This window comes from Ochotona princeps, chromosome 15 (genome assembly GCF_030435755.1).
Source record: "Ochotona princeps isolate mOchPri1 chromosome 15, mOchPri1.hap1, whole genome shotgun sequence".
Lineage (NCBI taxonomy): Eukaryota > Metazoa > Chordata > Mammalia > Lagomorpha > Ochotonidae > Ochotona > Ochotona princeps.
In genome coordinates, this window is record NC_080846.1 from 608,540 (window position 1) to 627,237 (window position 18,698).

The 18,698-nt window shown below is 61.6% G+C and overlaps 1 protein-coding gene across 3 annotated transcripts in view; it reads left to right on the plus strand.

The window, feature by feature from the left end:
• The window catches only part of BRD1 (bromodomain containing 1), a 30,292-nt gene extending 12,811 nt beyond the window's left edge, over positions 1-17,481 (plus strand). The window contains exons 4-13 of one of the 3 annotated variants that reach the window (XM_058673284.1): positions 2,429-2,560; positions 2,848-2,976; positions 3,397-3,709; positions 5,462-5,722; positions 9,464-9,774; positions 9,857-9,961; positions 13,839-13,962; positions 14,194-14,321; positions 14,717-14,826; positions 14,934-15,072. In XM_058673284.1, the coding sequence (XP_058529267.1) occupies positions 2,429-2,560; positions 2,848-2,976; positions 3,397-3,709; positions 5,462-5,722; positions 9,464-9,774; positions 9,857-9,961; positions 13,839-13,962; positions 14,194-14,321; positions 14,717-14,779 (1,566 nt within the window). In that variant the 3' untranslated portion in view covers positions 14,780-14,826; positions 14,934-15,072. Of the gene's footprint in view, positions 1-2,428; positions 2,561-2,847; positions 2,977-3,396; positions 3,710-5,461; positions 5,723-9,463; positions 9,962-13,838; positions 13,963-14,193; positions 14,322-14,716; positions 14,827-14,933; positions 15,089-16,389 lie in introns of those variants that run through there. The other 2 variants (XM_058673282.1, XM_058673283.1) reach the window with 2 other exon arrangements.
• Positions 17,482-18,698: the final 1,217 nt, after the last annotated feature.

Here is an 18,698-nt window from a genome sequence, read left to right on the forward strand (position 1 = left end):
TGACTTGCAGAGGCCAGGAAGGCAGGAGCAGTTCCCACGGTCCTCCACGGTTTAGTAGTCAACTTGAGTTGGTGGCGCCATCTGATGTTGTGAAACTGTCTGATCACGGAATAGACGTTGGCTGAGCTCCATGGCAGGGTCCTCTGCTTGCTGCACTTTAGGGATGTATTTAGTCCTTTGGAAGGCAGCTTTTTATAGAGAGAGCGTGAGGGGAGGTCTTCTGTCTGCTCATCCCCAAATGGCCACCGTGGCCAGAGTTGAGCTCATTAGGAGCCAGGAGCCCCTCCAGGTCTCCCACGCGGGGGCAGGGTCCCAAGGCATAGGGCTGTCCTCGACTGCTTTCCCAGGCCATAGGCAGGGAGCTGGAAGGGAAGTGGAGCAGCTAGGACACAAATCTGTGCCCCTATGGGATGCCAGTGCCACAGGGTGGAGGATTAGCTTGCTGTGCCACAGTGCCAATCCCTTGCTCACTTGGTGAGAAGTGAGCAGTCCTCGGGAGGGGCTAGGGCTGTGTCAGAACCTTCTGGAATTCCTTTCTGTAGTTCTTTCTGCAGTGGAGCTGGGAACCCTGCTGCGAACCTTGGGCTCCTGTTCTGGTTGGGCATGTGCGATGTGGGTTTGTAGCACAGGTGTTGCTGGGCCAGGGCAGCCAGGTTGGGCAGTGAGAGCTGGGCCAGGGCAGCCGGATTGGGCAGTGAGAGCTGGGCCAGGGCAGCCAGGTTGGGCAGTGAAGGCTGGGCCAGGGCAGCCGGGTTGGGCAGTGAGAGCTGGGCCAGGGCAGCCGGATTGGGCAGTGAGAGCTGGGCCAGGGCAGCCAGGTTGGGCAGTGAGGGCTGGGCCAGGGCAGCCGGGTTGGGCAGTGAGAGCTGGGCCAGGGCAGCCGGATTGGGCAGTGAGAGCTGGGCTAGGGCAGCCGGGTTGGGCAGTGAGAGCTGGGCCAGGGCAGCCTGGTTGGGCAGTGAGGGCTGGGGCCTGTTGGCAGGCTCAGTGCTTGGTGCTGCACTTTCTGACGCAGCAGAGGAAGTGGAGGCTGTGGGACTCCAGGGACAAAACGCTGGGCTGAGCACTGAAGTCTAGAATGCCAGCTTCTAGGGGCGCCAGGGGGCTCGGGGCTCAAGTAGCTGGTCCCTGTCCCCCTCGCCCACCCCCCCCCCCGGAGAGCTGGACCTCGTTTCCACAGCTGATGGGCCTCTCTCTCCTGAAGCCAGAACTCCAGGATGTCGGTGTGGCCCCTGGCGGCTTGCACTCCAGGGCCGCCATTCCATAGTGCAGGTGGTCCCTGAGGGAGGTAGGGCCCGGGGTGGGCCAGACCGAGGGTCCTGCCTGCAGGCCCTTACTTGGCCTTGGCCCTGGGGGATTGTCCTGCGGGGGTGGCCTTGCACGGTTCAACAGCAGACCCCGCTGTTGAGGTCCTGTTCGAGTTCCAGACTGTAGAGCCCCGGAGTGGATGTCAGCTTGGGGCTTCGGGAGGGTCGCTGGGAGTGCTGGGGAGGCACGGCATGTGGCCACCGCCCCGCAGCTGAGTCGGGCAGTGCCCTCCCTGCACCAGGCCGGCAAGTTGTGTCTGCTGGTGTTGGCCCATGTGGACGTGCTGGTCACTGGGCCACATGTGGTGTTCTTGGGAGTGTCTTCCAGCTGCTGCCTGTTGGGTACTTCGCGGCCTTTTGTGTGCTGCTGGAGGCGGTGCCGCCCGGGAGTTCCCCAGAGCGCTTCTCTGCGGCACTCTCACACCTCTCCTTGGAGCTGGTTCTGTGCAGCCCTGGCCAGCGGTGCTCTGGTCACAGACACTGCGTGGCTTTTGGCAGGAGCTGGGCTGTGTCCCACCAGCTTGCCCGTTGCCTTGTGTGTGCCTCCTCCCTGCCCAGGGCTTCTGGACACCCGCGGGCACCCTGCCCTTTGCCTAGTTTCCATGCCGCTGACAGGCACAGATGCACTCTAGGACTGGGAACCTGTGCCTGCCTGGTGTGAGAGCCGAGTCCCTAGTGGGTCTGCTGTGGGCAGGGATGGGAGTGCCTGGCCGTGCCTCGTGCTGCTGTGGGCAGAGCAGGGCCTGTTCTGGGACAGCCCCTCGTCCTCCCCAGGGAGGCTTCTTTCACGACGGGCTGCCTGGCCTGGGTGCTCCTGTCCCTGTCGTGGCCTTTGAGAGTGACCTGGGTGTAGGACTGGAGCACATCGTGTTGGGGGCAGTCTTGCATGGTCCGTGTGGGTCCTGCTTTGCAGGGGTCCACTGCTGTCCCTGCCCGGGGACACTGGTGTCATGCCAGAGAACCCTACATCACGCCCTGGTGACTGGTGACCCGGTCTAGTTGCACTGGAGGAGAGGCCCCATCAGCTGCTCTGCCTGTGAGGGAGGAGGCTGTGTGCACCCCCTTAAGGGGGGGAGGAGCCTCTTGGTTTGACTGACAGGAGGCTTGATGATGTTTTTCAGAGAGAAAACGATGAGGAAATGAAAGCTGCCAAAGAGAAGCTCAAGTACTGGCAGCGGCTGCGCCATGACCTGGAGCGTGCCCGCTTGCTGATTGAGCTGCTACGCAAGCGGGAGAAGCTGAAGCGTGAGCAGGTGGGGACCTGAGTGTACAGGTGGGGTCCGGGCATGGGTGGCGCTGGGTGTTCAGGCCTGGGGTCCGGGCATGGGCGGCCCTGGGTGTTCAGGCCTGGGGTCCGGGCATTGGTGGCCCTAGGTGTGTAGGTGGGGCCCAGGCATGGGTGGCCCTGGGCGTGTGGGCTGGGCCCGGGCATGGTCGGCACTGGGCGTGTGGGCTGGGCCCGGGCATGGGCAGCGCTGGGTGTGCAGGCGAGACCTGGGGTCTTGGGGCCACGGTGTGTTAGGAGGTGCTGTCACTGCAGGTGAAGGTGGAGCAGATGGCCCTGGAGCTGCGGCTGACCCCACTCACGGTGCTGCTGCGCTCGGTCCTGGACCAGCTGCAGGACAAAGACCCTGCGAGGATTTTTGCACAGCCTGTGAGTCTGAAGGAGGTGAGTGCCTGAGTGCCCGTGGCTTTAGCTGGGGAGGGGACTTGGTGGAGAGGTGGGCGTGTTCTGGATTTTCACCTGGGCTTAGTTATGGAAGGAGAGGTCTTGTCAGGTGCAGTGAGTGTGTTGGGTGCATGCGGGGCCCTCGACAGGCTTGCCATCTGTCGGCCGTGCACCTGCTGGGTAGGGGTGGAGTTGGGGGTCCCCGTGGGAGTCCCCGTGGGCCTGTGGGGACACTGTGACTGCTCAGTGTTGCTGTGTGTGGTGTGTGAGCTGGTGTGGGTGTTGGTTGTTGGTGATACACAACAGTGAACTATTAGAATGATAATAGGTGCAAGTTGGGTTTGTTAATTATATAGGATAATAGAAAATAAGGAATCCTCTGTTAGTTTGTAAATGCTTATTTTTCCTCCCTGAAATTAGGTGCCAGATTATTTGGATCACATTAAACATCCCATGGACTTTGCCACAATGAGGAAGCGGTTAGAAGCCCAAGGGTATAAAAACCTCCATGAGTTTGAGGAGGATTTTAATCTCATTGTAGATAACTGCATGAAGTACAATGCCAAGGACACCGTGTTCTATAGAGCCGCAGTGAGGCTGCGTGATCAGGGAGGTGCTGTTCTGAGGCAGGCCCGGCGTGAGGTGGACAGCATCGGCTTGGAGGAGGCCTCGGGAATGCACCTGCCTGAGCGGCCTGTGGCGGCCCCTCGGCGGCCTTTCTCCTGGGAAGACGGTAAGAACCGGCAGGAGGAGCCGGGAGGACCCTCCTCCAGTGGACCCCGGGCTCCGTGTAGCAGGGCCTGAGGAGGGTCTCTTGGGTGCTCCGTGTCCGGAGCCATGCCCGGGTGCCCGCTGGAAGCCTGTGCGGGCTGCCAGGTGTCCATGGTGTGCACGCCGAGCCTAGGGCGGCCAGCTTGGGGTGGCCTGTTGGCAGCTGGCTGAAGTGTAGCGTGTCTGTGCTTCAGAAGGGGCCCTGGGGCGTGAGTCCCCTGCCAGGCCCTCCTGGGCTCTAGGTGGCAGTGTGCGCTCGCCCGCCGTCTCCACCTCCCTCCACTGGGCTCCAGGGCTGCTTTCCCTGAGCACAGGGCAGGGCTGTGGGTCCCGCTCATGGCCGCATGGGCCCCGAGATGCCACTGAGCCTGCCGGGCAGCAGCGCTGGGGTCTGCGTTTCCCAGCTGTTGTCTGTTGTAGAAGGGGCTCAAGCTCGGAGTCGGGCTGGTCCCGGCAGAACCCCTGCTCTGAGGGCCAGGGCTGTGGCACCCCACATGCTCGGCTCTGCTCAGTGTTGTCCCCCCTCCCTGTGGGTTTGGTGCACATGGCGCCTGGGCCAGCCGTGTGTGGCCTGGACTCCTGGCTGCTGTCTGTCTGCTTCCCCTCAGTGCTGGGAGTGACAGATGCTGGGTGCTCGTGGGCAGCCTGGAGCGCCCTGGGTCCCTGGGCTCTGCCCAGTGCGTTGAGCGTGCCACGACACCTGAGGCTGGGGCCTCCAGGGCACCTGGGGTGTCTGTTCCGGAGAAGACCAGAGATGACGAGTCCTGGGGGTTTTCTAATAAGCCCATGCCTCTCGCTGAGTGGCTCCCTCAGGAAGGTGCTGCGGTCTGCTGTGCAGTGGGAGGCAGGACTGCAAGTCCTGTGGCTGGTGTGGGGCTGCTCCGGGCTTACCATGAGGTTGTGTGTGATGTGCTGGCGTTGGGCCAAGCCTGGGGTTGTTCTTTCTTGGTACCTGAGCCTCGCTCCCTCCATAAGAGATCGGCCGGTGATGCTGGCGGAGCCGGGGCTTGGGAGGCCGAGTCCTGCCCTGCTTGGGCCTCCGCCCCTCCTGCTCATAGCTCTGCAGAGTAGCTTCTAGGTTGTTGCTGACTAATTTAGAATAATTTGTGTGTATAAATGCTGATGCCATCAATATGCTGGAGGTTTAGGATGATTCTTGATTCCTGCAGCTATTTTCAGTGGTCACCTTTGACCTTCGAGCTGAGGATGAGTGTGGGCGGCATAAGTACTAGGCCGGAGCCCTGAGCTGTGCCGCTTGCCAGCCGGTGACTGGCAGTGTGGGTGGGTGTGGCGTCTCTGTGAGGGGCACCCTGAGGTCTTCTTGCAACCTGGCCCTGGGTCTCACGGTGCAGTGCACAGGGAGGGGCTCGTGAGGGCCTGCAGTGGGCAGGGCCTGTGCCTGGCCCTCCTTGGGTTCTTGGCTGAGAGAGTTCCTGGGTGGTTGCGGGGCGGGACCGGGACGCCGGAAGTCCACATCCCCGAGGGAGTCCTTGCCCTCTGCCTCCCGTCCCGCCTCCTGCAGGTGGTGGTCAAGGACATGGGAGGCCAAGACAGAGTTCCAGGGCACTGGCAGCCAGTCCTGACTGCTGGCGTCTGGGTGTAGACCAGCAGCTGGAAGATTATGTCTGTCGCTGCGAATTCGGAGGTGGCTGGGCCCAGAGACAGGTTCTGGGGTGCAACATCTGATGACTGATTGGTGTGTCTTTTGGCTCAGTGGACAGGTTGCTGGACCCGGCCAATAGGGCCCACATGGGCCTGGAGGAGCAGCTGAGGGAGCTGCTGGAAAAACTTGACCTCACTTGTGCTATGAAGTCCAGCGGCTCACGGAGTAAACGGGCAAAGCTACTGAAAAGAGAGATTGCGCTCCTTCGAAACAAGCTCAGTCAGCAGCCCAGCGAGCCCCCTGCGCCGGGGCCAGGGCCTGGAGGCCCGGAAGAGGACACCGCTGGCCCAGGGCAGGAGCCAGGGGACGAAGGTGAGCCCGGGGTAGGGGTGGCTGCGATGCTGCATGGCCCTCGGCCACATGGTCTTCCCTGCAGTTGCAGGTTTCCTCTTGCAAAGACGCTGCAGATCCGAACGGTCCGTGCTGTTTGGCTGCTGACTGGGGATGTCAGCTGGCCTGTGCTGCCTCGTAGGAGAGCTGGTAGTGGTGTTTCTGTGAATTGATTGAGAGTCTCAGACACTCCGTCTCAGGTGGGAGGTGGCACGCCTGGGCCCCGGCCGAGGCCGTGGTGGCGGCCGGTGAGGAGCCGAGCAGCGGGGTTGTCGTTAGGGATGGAGCAGGTGGGCCGTGTGTCTAGCGTGCCACAGCATGAGGTCAGACTCCATTGAGGAGAGCGTGGACCTGGGAGGCAGGCTGCTGCCCCTTCCCTAAGCATTGCCAGCCCCTCGTAGTCAGGTGGGGCCCTGGCCCGGCCGTGCTGCTGCCACTGGCTTCCCGGTGTTTCCTAGTGAGAACAGCTGTGTCAAGCCGAGGTGGGCAGTCGCTGTGCAGTTTGCCTCTAGGAGTGATGCCAGCAGGGCATAGTGCTGCCCGTGGCCATTGCCGCGGTGCACTGTGGGCGTGGTCAGCGCTCCCTGCTGCGTTCTGTGGCGTTAGGCAGCCAGAGGAGACGAGGCCTGCCGGACGCGCCGGCCTCCTGAACCTACAGCACAGCTGTCTTGTTGTGCTCACTGTCACTGGAGGACGAGAGCCTGGCTCTGGTCTGGTGTGGAAAGGCTGGGCGATCTGCTCTGGGGCAGACTCTGTTCGCCACAGCACATGCCATGCTGTCAGATGGACATTCCTTCCTGGAGTTCACTCTGAGGGTGTCCACCCCATCTTGGAGTCCTGTTCTGTTCTGCCACCTCCCTCCTTGGAGGAGTTCTTGGGTCCCCGGGTGTGCCAGTGGCTGACCAGTCTCATCCTGTGGGTGCTTGTCAGAAGCTCAGGCCCCAGTCTCGGTGGCCGCCCCGGGAGCACAGAGTCGGGGTGCTCTGGTCGCTCTTCTGTCTGAGGGCCTTGGAGAGAGCTCAGCACCGCCCCTCCAAGTGTGGCTCCCCATGCACCCCATTCCTTGGGGCTGTCTGCTGTGTCTGGGCCTGAGGGGAAGGGGCGGAGCAGAGAGCCTCAGTCCCCGTGAGGTGAGCTGAGCTGAGGAGGGCAGAGAGAGAGGCCTCTAGAGAGCCCCGCTTGGGCCTGGGCTCACTGGCTGGGTGCGGAGCCCGCACTCGCTGGGCCTTGAGGCAGTGCCGTAGGGTGCCACCTAGCTCATGTGGCATCGTTGGGTGCACGCTGTTCAAGCAGCGCCTGTGGTGTTGTACGGCACCTGAGGCCGGGGTGCACCTCAGCTGTGGGGGCTCGGAGCAGCAGGAGGTGCCAGGTGGGACCAGCCCAAGTCCCCTTGCCATGCTGTCCTGAGCCCCACGGGGTGCCTTCCTGCCAGGGTCTGATGCTTAGAGCTCTGTGCACTGTCATGTGTGAGGGTTTCCCTTCTGAGGCCTGGCACAGGACGTGCGGGCAGGCAGGACTCCCAAGGGAAGAGTGGTTGGCAGGGCTGTGCCACCCTGCCCGTGGGTCGTATATGTGTTGTGTGACCTTGGTCGAGGGGCCTGAGGAGACTGGTGCTGCCTTGTAGCTGTGGTAAGTTCCCGTGAGTGCAAGTTCAGGATCCTGCTGATTTTAGATTTATTTGAAAAGCAGAGTTGCACACACATGTACATACATGCAGTTACGCTGAGCGAGTGAGAGAGAGCGAGCGAGAGAGAGAGCGCGAGCAATTGATCAGTCAGGCTATTGGTTTTCTATTTGTTGGGTCATTTCCCAAATGGCTGCAAGGACCAGGACTGCATTAGGCCAAAGATAGGAGCCAGGAGGTTGTTTTTTTTTTTTTTTTTTTTTTTTTTTAAAGATTTAGTTTTGTTGCAAAGTGAGATTTTACAGAGAAGGAGACACAGAGAGGAAGATATTCCATCCACTGGTTCACTCCCTCAAGTGGCTGCAATGGCCAGAGATAAGCTGAACCGAAGCCAGGAGCTTTTTCTGGGTCTCCCACGCGGGTGCAGGGTTCCAAGGCCTTAAGCCATTTTCTGCTGCTTTCCCAGGCCACAAGCAGGGAGCTTTATTGCAAGTGGAGCAGTCGGGATATGAATTGGTGCCTGTTGTTTGCAAGGCGAGGACTTTAGCCACTAGGCTACTGTGCTGGGCCCTGAGTCAGGAGTTTGATCTGGGTCCTTCACATGGGTGCAGGGACTCAAGCACTTGGGCCACCTTCCATGGCTTTCCCAGGTCATTAATTAGCAGGGAGCACCCAGGATTGGGGCCAGTGCTCCTGTGGGTGCTGGCACCGCCTCTGGCAGCCTAACTGGCGATGCCACAGCAGAGGCCCCCCAGGCCCCGGCTTTCTCTGTGGCCACAAGTACAAGCCTTCCCCTACTTGTCTGCTAAAGGCCTGGCCATGCCTGTTCTGTAGTGACGTTCTGGGGCTCACTCCTCACAGCCCCTGGCAAGGCAGAGTGGGCGAGCAGCGTGGGGCCTGAGGCTGGTGTCTGGGGACACAGCCCCTCGGACAGGGATGTCTCCTGAAGTGCTGAGGGCTGAGCCAGCTGGGTGGGTGGCTCTAGGGAGATGGGAGGCGAAGGACTCTTCAGCCTGCGGGGCCGGCAGGGGCTGGGAGCTGGGGAGGGCATGCGCACAAGCTCTGGGCTGCAGGAGGCCCTCTTAGCACCTGCCCTGGCTGCTGCGGCTGCATGCACAGTGGCTGACCGGGGCCTGCAGAGGCCTTCAGGGTCCTGACCCTGCTCGTCCCAGGCCTGCCAGAGGCTGTAGGGCCTCTCTGGCCAGGGACCTGTGTGCGGTGTAGACAGTAGTTTCTGCTTGGCCTGTGGATGTGATTCAGGCGTCTGTGCCACGGCCTCCGGGCCTGCTGGAGCTGAGTTCACAGAGGCCACACTGCCCCCCGTGACAGTGCCCAGCTGCGGTGGGGCATGGTCCTTGGAGCCTGGAGCCATGCTGTGGCGGCCTGCCTGGTGGGGTAGGGTGGGGGAGGCAGGGAGCTGCTTTGTGCCCGAGGTGTTTGCTGAGTGAGGCCGGGGTCACCGTAGAGATTCCCTGGAAGTGTGCTCGGTGCGAGCGTGCAGCGAGTGTCCCTCCTGCTGCTTCCTGCCAGTCTGCCCGTAGCCACAGGCACTGGTGTTAGGGACACGGCTAGTGTGGCGGGGCCGGCTGTGGCTGTCCTCGGGCACAGTGCACAGAGTTGCACGCGCTGCAGCCTGGTGCTGGCGCGCATCACGTCTGCGGCTGGTTGCTTTCCAAGCCTTTCTGAGGTGGTCAGGTGGTCACGTAGATGCCTGGGGAGCCTGGTCAGGAGCTGAGGGCAGGGGGCGTGCAGGGCAAGGCCCGGCTGAGGTCCCCGTAGTTGTGTGGAATGCCTTTCTTGCTCCAGGTAAGTGAGCTGCTGAGGGTGGAGGCTGTGAGCGTGCGTGCTGCTCGGATGTTGGTGTGCACGAGATGACGTGTCACGGTTGGCACTGGGCCTGGGGTGGCACTCCGCGCCTCGGACACACGCGCGGCATGACCGTGGCCCCCAGGCCGCCTGCTGCCCGTCAGACGGTTCTGTGTGATGCTTTGTGTCCTGACTCAAGTCGTGTCTTGATGGACTTCACTTTTGTAGTAAGTTTTATGATAGATTTTATAATCTTCAGTTTTCAAAAATCACTTTATTTATAATTTTTTCAGGAGATAAATCTCCCCCTAAACTTGAACCGTCCGATGCATTACCTCTTCCTTCAAACCCGGAGACTAACTCAGAACCACCAGCCCTCAGACCAGTAGAGCTGAGCCCAGAGCAGAGTAAACCATTCAAAAGAGTCACATTCCATAATGCCTCACATAGCACTCGCACTCAGAGCCCACTGGCGAGCGGACACCCTCCAGAGCCCAGCCTCGCCAGTAGCGGCGATGTGCCGGCGGCGGCGGCCTCCGCGGTGGCGGAGCCAGCAAGCGATGTAAACAGACGCACCTCTCTTGTCTTCTGCAAATCGAAAAGTGTAAGCCCCCCAAAGTCTGCCAAGACCACTGAGACCCAGCCAGCTTCTCCTCAGCTAGGGACCAAAACCTTTTTGTCTGTAGTCCTTCCGAGGTTGGAGACTCTTCTGCAGCCAAGAAAAAGGTCGCGGAGCACCTGCGGAGACTCCGAGGCGGAGGAGGAGTCCCCGGGGAAACGTCTGGATGCGGGTGAGTGCCGCCGGCTCCGCGCCGCTCTTCTCCCGCTCCTCTCCCTGCGGGCCCTGCGAGCCCCCCAGGCCTTGTTGTCGGCAGCACACCGCACCGCGGCACTCGAGAGTGCGTCTGTGTGGCGAGTCCTTGTGCCCAGGGAACGCTCAGGAGCGCTCTTTGCTGAGCTCCCGTGCAGGGTGCGTGGTTGGCTGCGGTGCGTCCTGTGGCTGGCCTCTCTGTCCTACCTGGACACGTGGCGATAGGAGGGAATGCAGCTGGCCTCTTGACCCCTGCCTTGCCTGGCGCCGCAGGCTGTCCTGGCGGGAGGGCCTGGCGCCGCCTCCGGTCTGCCTGCCTACTGCGCGGTGCCCGCGTGAGGTTCTTCGTGGGAAGTGGTAGGGTCTGCGTGAATGTTGGAGGTCCTTCCTTCAGACCGGATGTGCGTGCCAGCACATTCTGCACACACCGTCGCACAGGGTCCTGTTTCTGATCAGGCTGGTGATGGGCGCCAGGATGCCGTGGTGGCGTTTGGCAGTCCTGGGGCTGCCTGGAGCAGGCATCGGGGAGATGGCCAGCCCTGGGATCTTCCCACCATCCTTCAGCCGCTCTTAGATCCGGCCAGAGAGCCCAGCACTTGTTGCAGGGTAGCTGAGGGAGCGCTCGCTGGCAGTGGGTCAGAGATTGGGGTGCCAGGCCCTGGTGCCACTCACCAGTCACAGAGCATGGAGCTGTGGTCACGGAGTGCAGGGTGGGTTTAGGGACCCTAGTGCACGGCTGCTGGGTGAGGCACTGAGCTCCCCTCCCGCTGACAGGTCCTCCCAGCCTGGTGACCTTGCTGCACATCCCTGCTCCCCACAGCCGAGGGTGTGCTGGTGTGTTTCCGGTGGCCTTGGGCCCAGCTGGTCTGATCAGCCGTGTGTGTTTCTGGAAGGATGCTGTGCCCTTTGACCCTCACTGAGGGATCTTCGTGTTCTTCTTCGAGGGTGGTAGTTGATTTCCTTGGCTCTCGTCCCCACGTGGGGGGTCTCAGCGCCTTGGGCCCGAGGGCCGCCAGGGCAGGGCGGGGTGTTCTGAGGGCGCATTCGCTCGCTAGCATGGCACCTGTGCTCTGGCTGCACTGTGCTGTTCGCACTCTGAGCACGTGCGTCAGGAAGAGGTGCCTGTGTGCTCTCGGCTCCTAGGGCGCACTCTGGAGTTGGGCAGTGCACTGTGAGCTTTCTGGTTAGACTGACAAGTGCTTCCCTCGTCCTTGGGCTGTCTACCCGTGGCCTGCCTCCCCGCCTCGTGCCTGTGGCTCACTGTGTGGCCGTGGGGGCTGCGCTCTGAGTGTCTGAGACCCCGGAGCTCTCCGTCTGCTAGCTTCCTTCTGCTGGCCATAGGCGCCACGTGCATCTGCCTTCAAGATGGTCCCTGTACCCGCCGGCGGGGCGTTGCTCAGGCTTCCCTCCTTTTGGGCCAGACCTGGGGATAGCTTGGCTTCCTGCTGGCTCCTCGCTCTGCTCACGAGCTGGGTGACCCCTGTCTGGGTCCTGGTTGCTTTCTTGGCTTTGCAGTGGCCATTGGGAGCACAGGGTTCTCATGGGTCATACTGGAACCCGAGCCCTAGAGAGTAAAACCGCTCCCACCCCGACCCCACCCTGTAAGTTGGAGCAGGCAGTGGGACGCACCCCAGCTCTGCTGCCTGCCCTGAGCCATGAGGAGAGCAGTGAAGGATGCCAGGTCAGCCTCCCCAGCCGTTACCCAACTGTCCCGAGCCTGTCCTGAGTGCCCCAGTGGCCTGTGGGGACCAAGGCTCTGGTCATGGCAGTAGGGTGGCCTCGGAAGGAACTTGCCTGTGTGTTCAGAGAAGGACCTGTGTGGTCTCTGCCTTGCTCGCCTGTTGCCATCTTGCCAGTCTCTGGTCTTCTGCCCAGTTCTGCCTTGGCGACTCTTCCTTGCTTGCTCCTGTTGGTTCCGCCATCCCTGGTGGTCGTGTCCTGTTGGTTCCGGTGGGCTGTCGGGCAGGCTGACCGCCATCCCTGGTGGTCGTGGTCTGGTGCCCCTCCTGCAGTGGGGCAGGCTGCATCTCAGTGCACTTTCTGTTGCAGGGCAGCCAAGGGTACCCTTAGTGCAGTCATTGTGGTGGTTGTCAGTGACAGTGTGGCTGTGCCTGGTGGGCGTTGCCGTGTTGGTGCCCTCCCCTCCCCCCCGCCGGCCCTGAGCAGGTAGGGGCCTGGGCTTGACACACCTCAAAGAATCTGGTTTCTCAAAAGAGGTCCAGGTGACAGGTTTGAGGTGCACCTGCAGGTGTGTCCTGACGGCCCCAAGCCCAGCAGGGAGGGTTCGCAGCCCACTGCTGTGCCCTGCAATTCAGGCTGGCATCTCAGCTGGCCCAAGCAGCGGGGGCTGGCTACCCTCAGAGGTAGCCCCTTTGTGCCTGATTCTGTGCGAGCTCCCAGCATAGGGCATCGGCTCTTGGCAGGAGACTGCTCGCCTGCTGCCCGTGTGTGTGACTGGAGCTGTGGGTGTGCCCTGGGCACCCACTCCTGGCTCTCCTCCCCAGAGGCCCGAGAGAAGCCACATGGTGGGCCGTCCTTGTCTCCTCCTCCTGCTGCAGGACCTTCCCAGTTCATTTCCCTGTCCGGTGTCGGCTGCTGCTGTCCCCTGGATGGCCACCTTGCAGAGCTGGCCATTGGCTGGGCCTCGCCTCCGGGTGCCCTTGCTGTAGGAGGCCCCAGGCCCTCTCTGTCAGGCATCCTGGTGGGCAGGGCGCCTCCAGGTCCTGTGTCGTGGTGCTCGGTGACATCGTCATGTATGTCCTGTGGTGCTGTCAGCGACTGTCTCTGGTGTGCCTTTTCTGAGGAGGGGGAGCCGTGCGGAGTTGGGGGCCTGGCCTCATGGTCCCTGTCCTGACAGGGTGCACTCACAGCTGTTGCTGTGGGCTGGGCTGGCAATGGTTCAGCCGCTTGTTTCTTCTTGGCACACATGTGGAGGGAGATGACTTGTAACCTTGTCGCCTGCCATCTGCTTGGCCCGGGTTGGTGTCCAGTGCAGGCCAGAGGTCGGGCTGGGGCCTCTGGCCAGGAGCCCTGCATGAAGGGTACTTGGTCCTAGATGGGTGTGAACACCCGGGGTGTCCTGTAGTGGCCAGCTCACTCCAGGGCTTTCGCCTTGTCAGCAGACCCCTGCCAGGGCCGCGGCTCTCCACCCAAACTGGGCCATTTGGAGCTGCACTGACCCTTCCTGTGGCCTGCTGTGGCCCCCGAGCCCGCCACCCCCGTCCCTGGCCTCATCCAGGAGCTGCACTGAGTGGGTGGAAGTCTGGTGGGGCGTTGGGTGCCCTGCCTGTTCTGGGCAGATGCTGGACCCTGGCCCAGCATAGGCAGTGAGTTGTGCCCACCCACGGAGGGGCCCCGCCCAGGTGCCACCCTGAGGAGCCTGAGCCAGGAAAGCCGGGAGGTCTGTGTTCTCTTGGTTGACAGGGAGATGACACAGGATTGTGTCGGGATCTGTCCGGTGAGAGAGCCGGCCTGCCTCCCCCATGCGGCTGGACTCCCCCAGGGGCGCACACACTCCGTGGGTTGTGGTGCCGGTAGTTTTGGGGTGGGCGGACAGACAGGTCCTTGTGAGCAGCTTGAAGCAGGGTGTTCTAAAGGCGATTCATTTTGGGCGTTGCTTTGTTACTGTGGTGGCCCAACTTATGAGTTGGGAGTTCTGCTTTGTGGAGGGGGTCCCTTGGCAGACTTGCGCCGTAGTGTCCGTGTGATTGGGCGAGGGCTCCTGTGTTCCCAGGGCTAGGGGAGGGAGTGCGCCGTGGGGGTGAGCGGAGCCCCTCCTCCGTTGGGGGCACCTCGGAGGGGCTCACTGCCTGGGCAGGAACGTGGGGGCTGACACGGTCTTGCTCGTGTGTTTCCAGGTCTCACCAATGGCTTTGGGGGCTCCAGGAGTGAGCAGGAGCCAGGCAAGAAAGCCGCTCCCCGGCGGCGCTGTGCCTCTGAGTCCAGCATCTCCTCCGGCAGCAGCCCGCTCTGCGAGTCCAGGTGGGTGCTCAGTCGCTGGCGGGGCGTGTGTGTCTTTCTTGCTCCGTAGTGTCGTGCTTTGTGGCCGTTTGAGGCTGCACTGCCACAGTTCAGTCTGCCCACCACTTCCGTGCCCCTGTCCCTGCATGGCCTTGGCCTGCAGGCTCTGCTCAGCGTGTGGTCTGGCCAGAGCGTGGGCCGAGGATGGCCCAGAGGGTGGGCCTTGTCCTGACCTTGCTTTCCCCCCTGAAGCTTCAGTGTGCCCAAGTGCGGGCGCGGCAAGCCTGCCCTGGTGCGGAGGCACACGCTGGAGGACCGCAGTGAGCTCATCTCGTGCATCAAGAACGGCAACTATGCCAAGGCAGCCAGGATCGCGGCCGGTGAGTCGCTGGGGCCTTGGGGGGGGGCGGGGAGGGGGCTCTCAGCCCCAGGGCTCCCGTCACACACCGCTGAGGCCATTGAGCTGCTGGGCTAGGGAGGGGGCTCTCAGCCCCAGGGCTCCCGTCACACACCGCTGGGGCCATTGAGTTCCTGGGCTGGGGAGGGGGTGGGATGAGATCCCGCTGGCAGTGGCATAGGGGGCCAGAACTTGGGCGTCAAGTTCTGTGCCATGACCTTGCAGTAGGTTGGGAGGGAGGGGTGTGGTGTTGAGAGCCTTGGCAATAGGGTGCTTGAGTGAGAGTGGGGCTGCTTGAGGCAGACAGGCCTGAGGGAGGGCTGCGGGGTCCTCGGGTGCTCGTGCCCCCCGGGCTCACAGCGCTCCTTCTCTCCCCAGAAGTGGGTCAGAACAGCATGTGGATTTCCACTGAGGCTGCAGCCTCCGTCCTGGAGCCTCTGAAGGTGGTGTGGGCCAAGTGCAGCGGCTACCCCTCCTACCCGGCCCTGGTGAGTCCCTGGGCGGGAGGATCCCTGCCGGGCCTGTCCTGGCAGGCAGCTGAGCCAGGGGTGTGGCTGCAGGTGCTCCGGTGTGAGTGGGCTCTCTGTCTTGGCAGATAATTGACCCCAAGATGCCACGTGTGCCTGGCCACCACAATGGCGTCACCATCCCAGCGCCCCCCCTGGACGTGCTGAAGATCGGAGAACACATGCAGACCAAGTCGGACGAGAAGCTGTTTCTGGTTCTGTTCTTTGATAATAAGAGGAGCTGGTGAGTGGAGGCTTCTGTGGGCACAGCTTGCATTGGGCATCAGTCCCCGTGGGCACAGCCTGCACTGGGGTCGGTCCCCGTGGGCTCAGCCCACAGTGGGGGTCAGTCTCTGTGGGCACAGCCTGCCCTGAGGTCGGTCCCCGTGGGCGCAGCACGCACTGGGGGTCAGGTCAGTCTCTGTGGGCACAGCCTGCAGTGGGGTCAGTCTCTGTGGGCACAGCCTGCACTGGGGTCGGTCCCCGTGGGCGCAGCCCGCACTAGGGGTCAGGTCAGTCTCTGTGGGCACAGCCTGCAGTGGGGTCAGTCTCTGTGGGCACAGCATGCACTGGGGTCGGTCCCCGTGGGCGCAGCCCGCACTGGGGGTCAGGTGAGTCTCTGTGGGCACAGCCTGCACTGGGGTCGGTCCCCGTGGGCGCAGCCCGCACTGGGGGTTAGGTCAGTCTGTGGGCACAGCCCGCACTGGGGTCGGTCCCCATGGGCGCAGCCCGCACTGGGGGTCAGGTCAGTCTGTGGGCACAACCCGCACTGGGGTTGGTCCCCGTGGGCACAGCCCGCACTGGGGGTTAGGTCAGTCTGTGGGCACAGCCCGCACTGGGGTCGGTCCCCGTGGGCACAGCCCGCACTGGGGGTCAGGTCAGTCTCTGTGGGCACAACCTGCACTGGAGTCGGTCCCCGTGGGCACAGCCCGCGCTGGGGGTCAGGTCAGTCTCTGTGGGCACAGCACGCACTGGGGGTCAGTCTCTGTGGGCACAGCCCGTACTGGGGTTGGTCCCCGTGGGCACAGCCCACACTGGGGGTCAGGTCAGTCTGTGGGCATAGCACGCACTGGGGTCGGTCCCCGTGGGCACAGCCCGCGCTGGGGGTCAGGTCAGTCTCTGTGGGCGCAGCCCGCAGTGGGGTCGGTCCCCGTGGGCACAGCCCGCACTGGAGTCGGTCCCTGTGGGCACACTGCAGTGGGCAGAGCTAGTGCTGCCTGAGTTCCCGATTGGGTGGAGTTCGGAGATCTGGTTGCCCACCACTGGTTGTGTTCTGTGCGGGTCCTTCCTGTCTCTGTCCAGGTTACAATGCTGGGTTCTGAGGCTCTTTGGCCCATGAAGGTGCCCTGCCCCTCGGGTCCTGGCACCTCTGAGGTGTGATGCTGAGAGCCCCACCCAGGGACTCTGGGCTTTGAGGCCCCAGTGCCATGCCCCGCAGCTTTGGCCGTCTCGTGGCCGGGCTGCTGAGGAGGGTGAGGGGCACGTGGCAGCGGGAGGTGCCGGGCAGCCTCCCTTAGGAGCTCTGTCCTTCCTCCTTTGAAACAGGCAGTGGCTTCCGAAATCCAAAATGGTTCCGCTCGGGATCGACGAGACCATCGATAAGCTCAAGATGATGGAAGGGCGGAACTCGAGCATTCGCAAGGCTGTCCGTGTTGCCTTTGACCGGGCCATGAACCACCTGAGCCGCGTGCACGGGGAGGCGGCCAGCGACCTCAGCGACATTGACTGAGCTGCCCGCCCGTGCCGGCCGCGGGCCCTGTCCATAGTGTTCATATGCTGTACATACTTGTATATTGTTCAAAACTTAACTTATTCTGATTTTTAGTCATAGTTCTTTAATTCTTTTTCCCCGGGGAGGGGGGAGGTTTTGGTTCCAAGTTTTGTACGCTCCACCTGGGCCGCGCCTCGCGCGTGGGCACTGCCTTCCGACTGTGCCCTGGCCTTGCTCGCTTTGATCTGTAGCTTTTTTAAAAAAAGACTTTTGAATGTTTAGTAATTTTGTAAATTCTACTCTTTACACAGAGTACCACTTATTTAATAAGATGGGATGTAAATTTACAATGATAAATGTGTATTTTAGGAAGAAAATGACATTATTTTGAATGGTACTTTGTGCAAAGAGGTGCAACGCCGGCGTGTGCGGCCTGGGCCCTGGGGTGGGCAGCCGCCCCCTCACTGCCTGCCCCCTCCACTTCCCCCCTCCTCCACCCACCTGCCCCCTCTGCTCCCCCCCACAGTTGTGCCTCCCGCCGGATTATTTATTGTAGAAACTGTATCCATTTGCTTTATAATGAAAGATAAATTTGCAAAGGTATATTGAATATGCTTTTTATACAGGCACATGAAGACTGAAGCTGGTTGCGTGGCTGTACATGACCTGGCCTGTGTGTGCTCTGATTTGTAACCTGTACTCCTGTTTACACGAGGGCCTTTCTGTAACTCGTTTTGATTTGAAACACTTTGGTAGCAATAGAGACTTGGGGTACCTTTTTGTATGGTACATGTGCTGTATATAGAATTAGTACTTTATTTTTATTTTTAAGAGGTAAAGCATTATGTTGGGGGGGAAGCAGGGTGGGTTTCCAAATTTGCATTTTTTATATTAAAAATAAAGTCACAATTTGGATGGTGTGGCCATTTCATTCCTGCATCCCCAGGCCTGGGCACGGCCAGCTGGGCGGTTGTCAGGGGCAGTGTTGATTGCTTTGCCTGCTCACATTTTTACTTTAAAACTTAAAGTGCTTTTTCTTTTAGGTCTACGTTGTTTGTGATATCTCCATGGAAACTTGAAATAAAAGTCTTCCTGGGTTGTTTCTGTCCAGTGTTTGGCAGACACTTTGTCTGCTGTTCCCTCCCGGGAAAGGCTGCCCTGAGGCCACCGTGGAGAACAGGACAGGGTCAGGAGGAGCCGTGCTGAGCCGTGCCCAAGGCCAGGGGGCGGGTGGCGTCACACCTGGGCCTGAGGAGGTGTTAGGCTGGAGCCAGGTTTTTCCGGGGCAGCCTGTGGAGGTGCAGGTGGAGCAGGCTCTGCCAGGCTAGGGTGCGGGGGTGCTGCTGGACTGAGTTCTGTTGGGCCAGGGTATGGAGCTCTTGCCGGGCTGGGCTCGGACAGGCCAGGCTTGGACAGGCCAGGGTGTGGAGGTGCCGCTTGGATGTGGAAGTTGAGTCTACTAGACTGCCCCACAGGGTGCCGTCATCAGGCCTGGGCTTGGAGGACAGGGGTCCTTGTGGGCCCTGGCTGTGTACCTGCCACTCACTCGGGCCTGCTGGTGACCCAGGACCAGCTTGTCCCATCTGTCGGGTGGAGGAATGTTCTGGTGTCCCACATGTGCCAGGGTGGTCAGGCAGCACCCTGCCTTGGACCCAAGGGGACCTCCATTCAGCACTGCGTCCCAGGAACAGGGGCCTTAGGCCTCTGTCCCGCTCTGGAGATGTTTTGTTTATTTGTAGCTGGGTGTTTCCTCCTGCCTCTCCATGGAGAGTCTTCCATCTGGTGTCTCACGCCACTAGTACCTGCAGCAGCCAGGGCTGGGCCGGGTCTCCCACATGGGTGCAGGGCCTCAGGCACTAGGACCATCTCCTTGCAGGCCCTTAGGGAGCTGGATCAGAAGTGGAGCAGCTGCGGCCAGAGCTGCAGGGAACACTGTTCCCTTGTTTATTTGGAAGGCAGAGTGGCAGGGAAGAGGTGACAAGTAACCAGAGATGTGACTGCTGGTTCTCTCCCCAAACGGCTGCAGTGGCCACAGCTGTGCAAGCCAGTGTGGGTGGGAGGGGCTGAGCACTTGAGTCATCACTGCCTCTGGGACCCCCGTGTGTGGTGCGGGCTTAACCTGCTCCTCCGGGGTCCCAGCCTC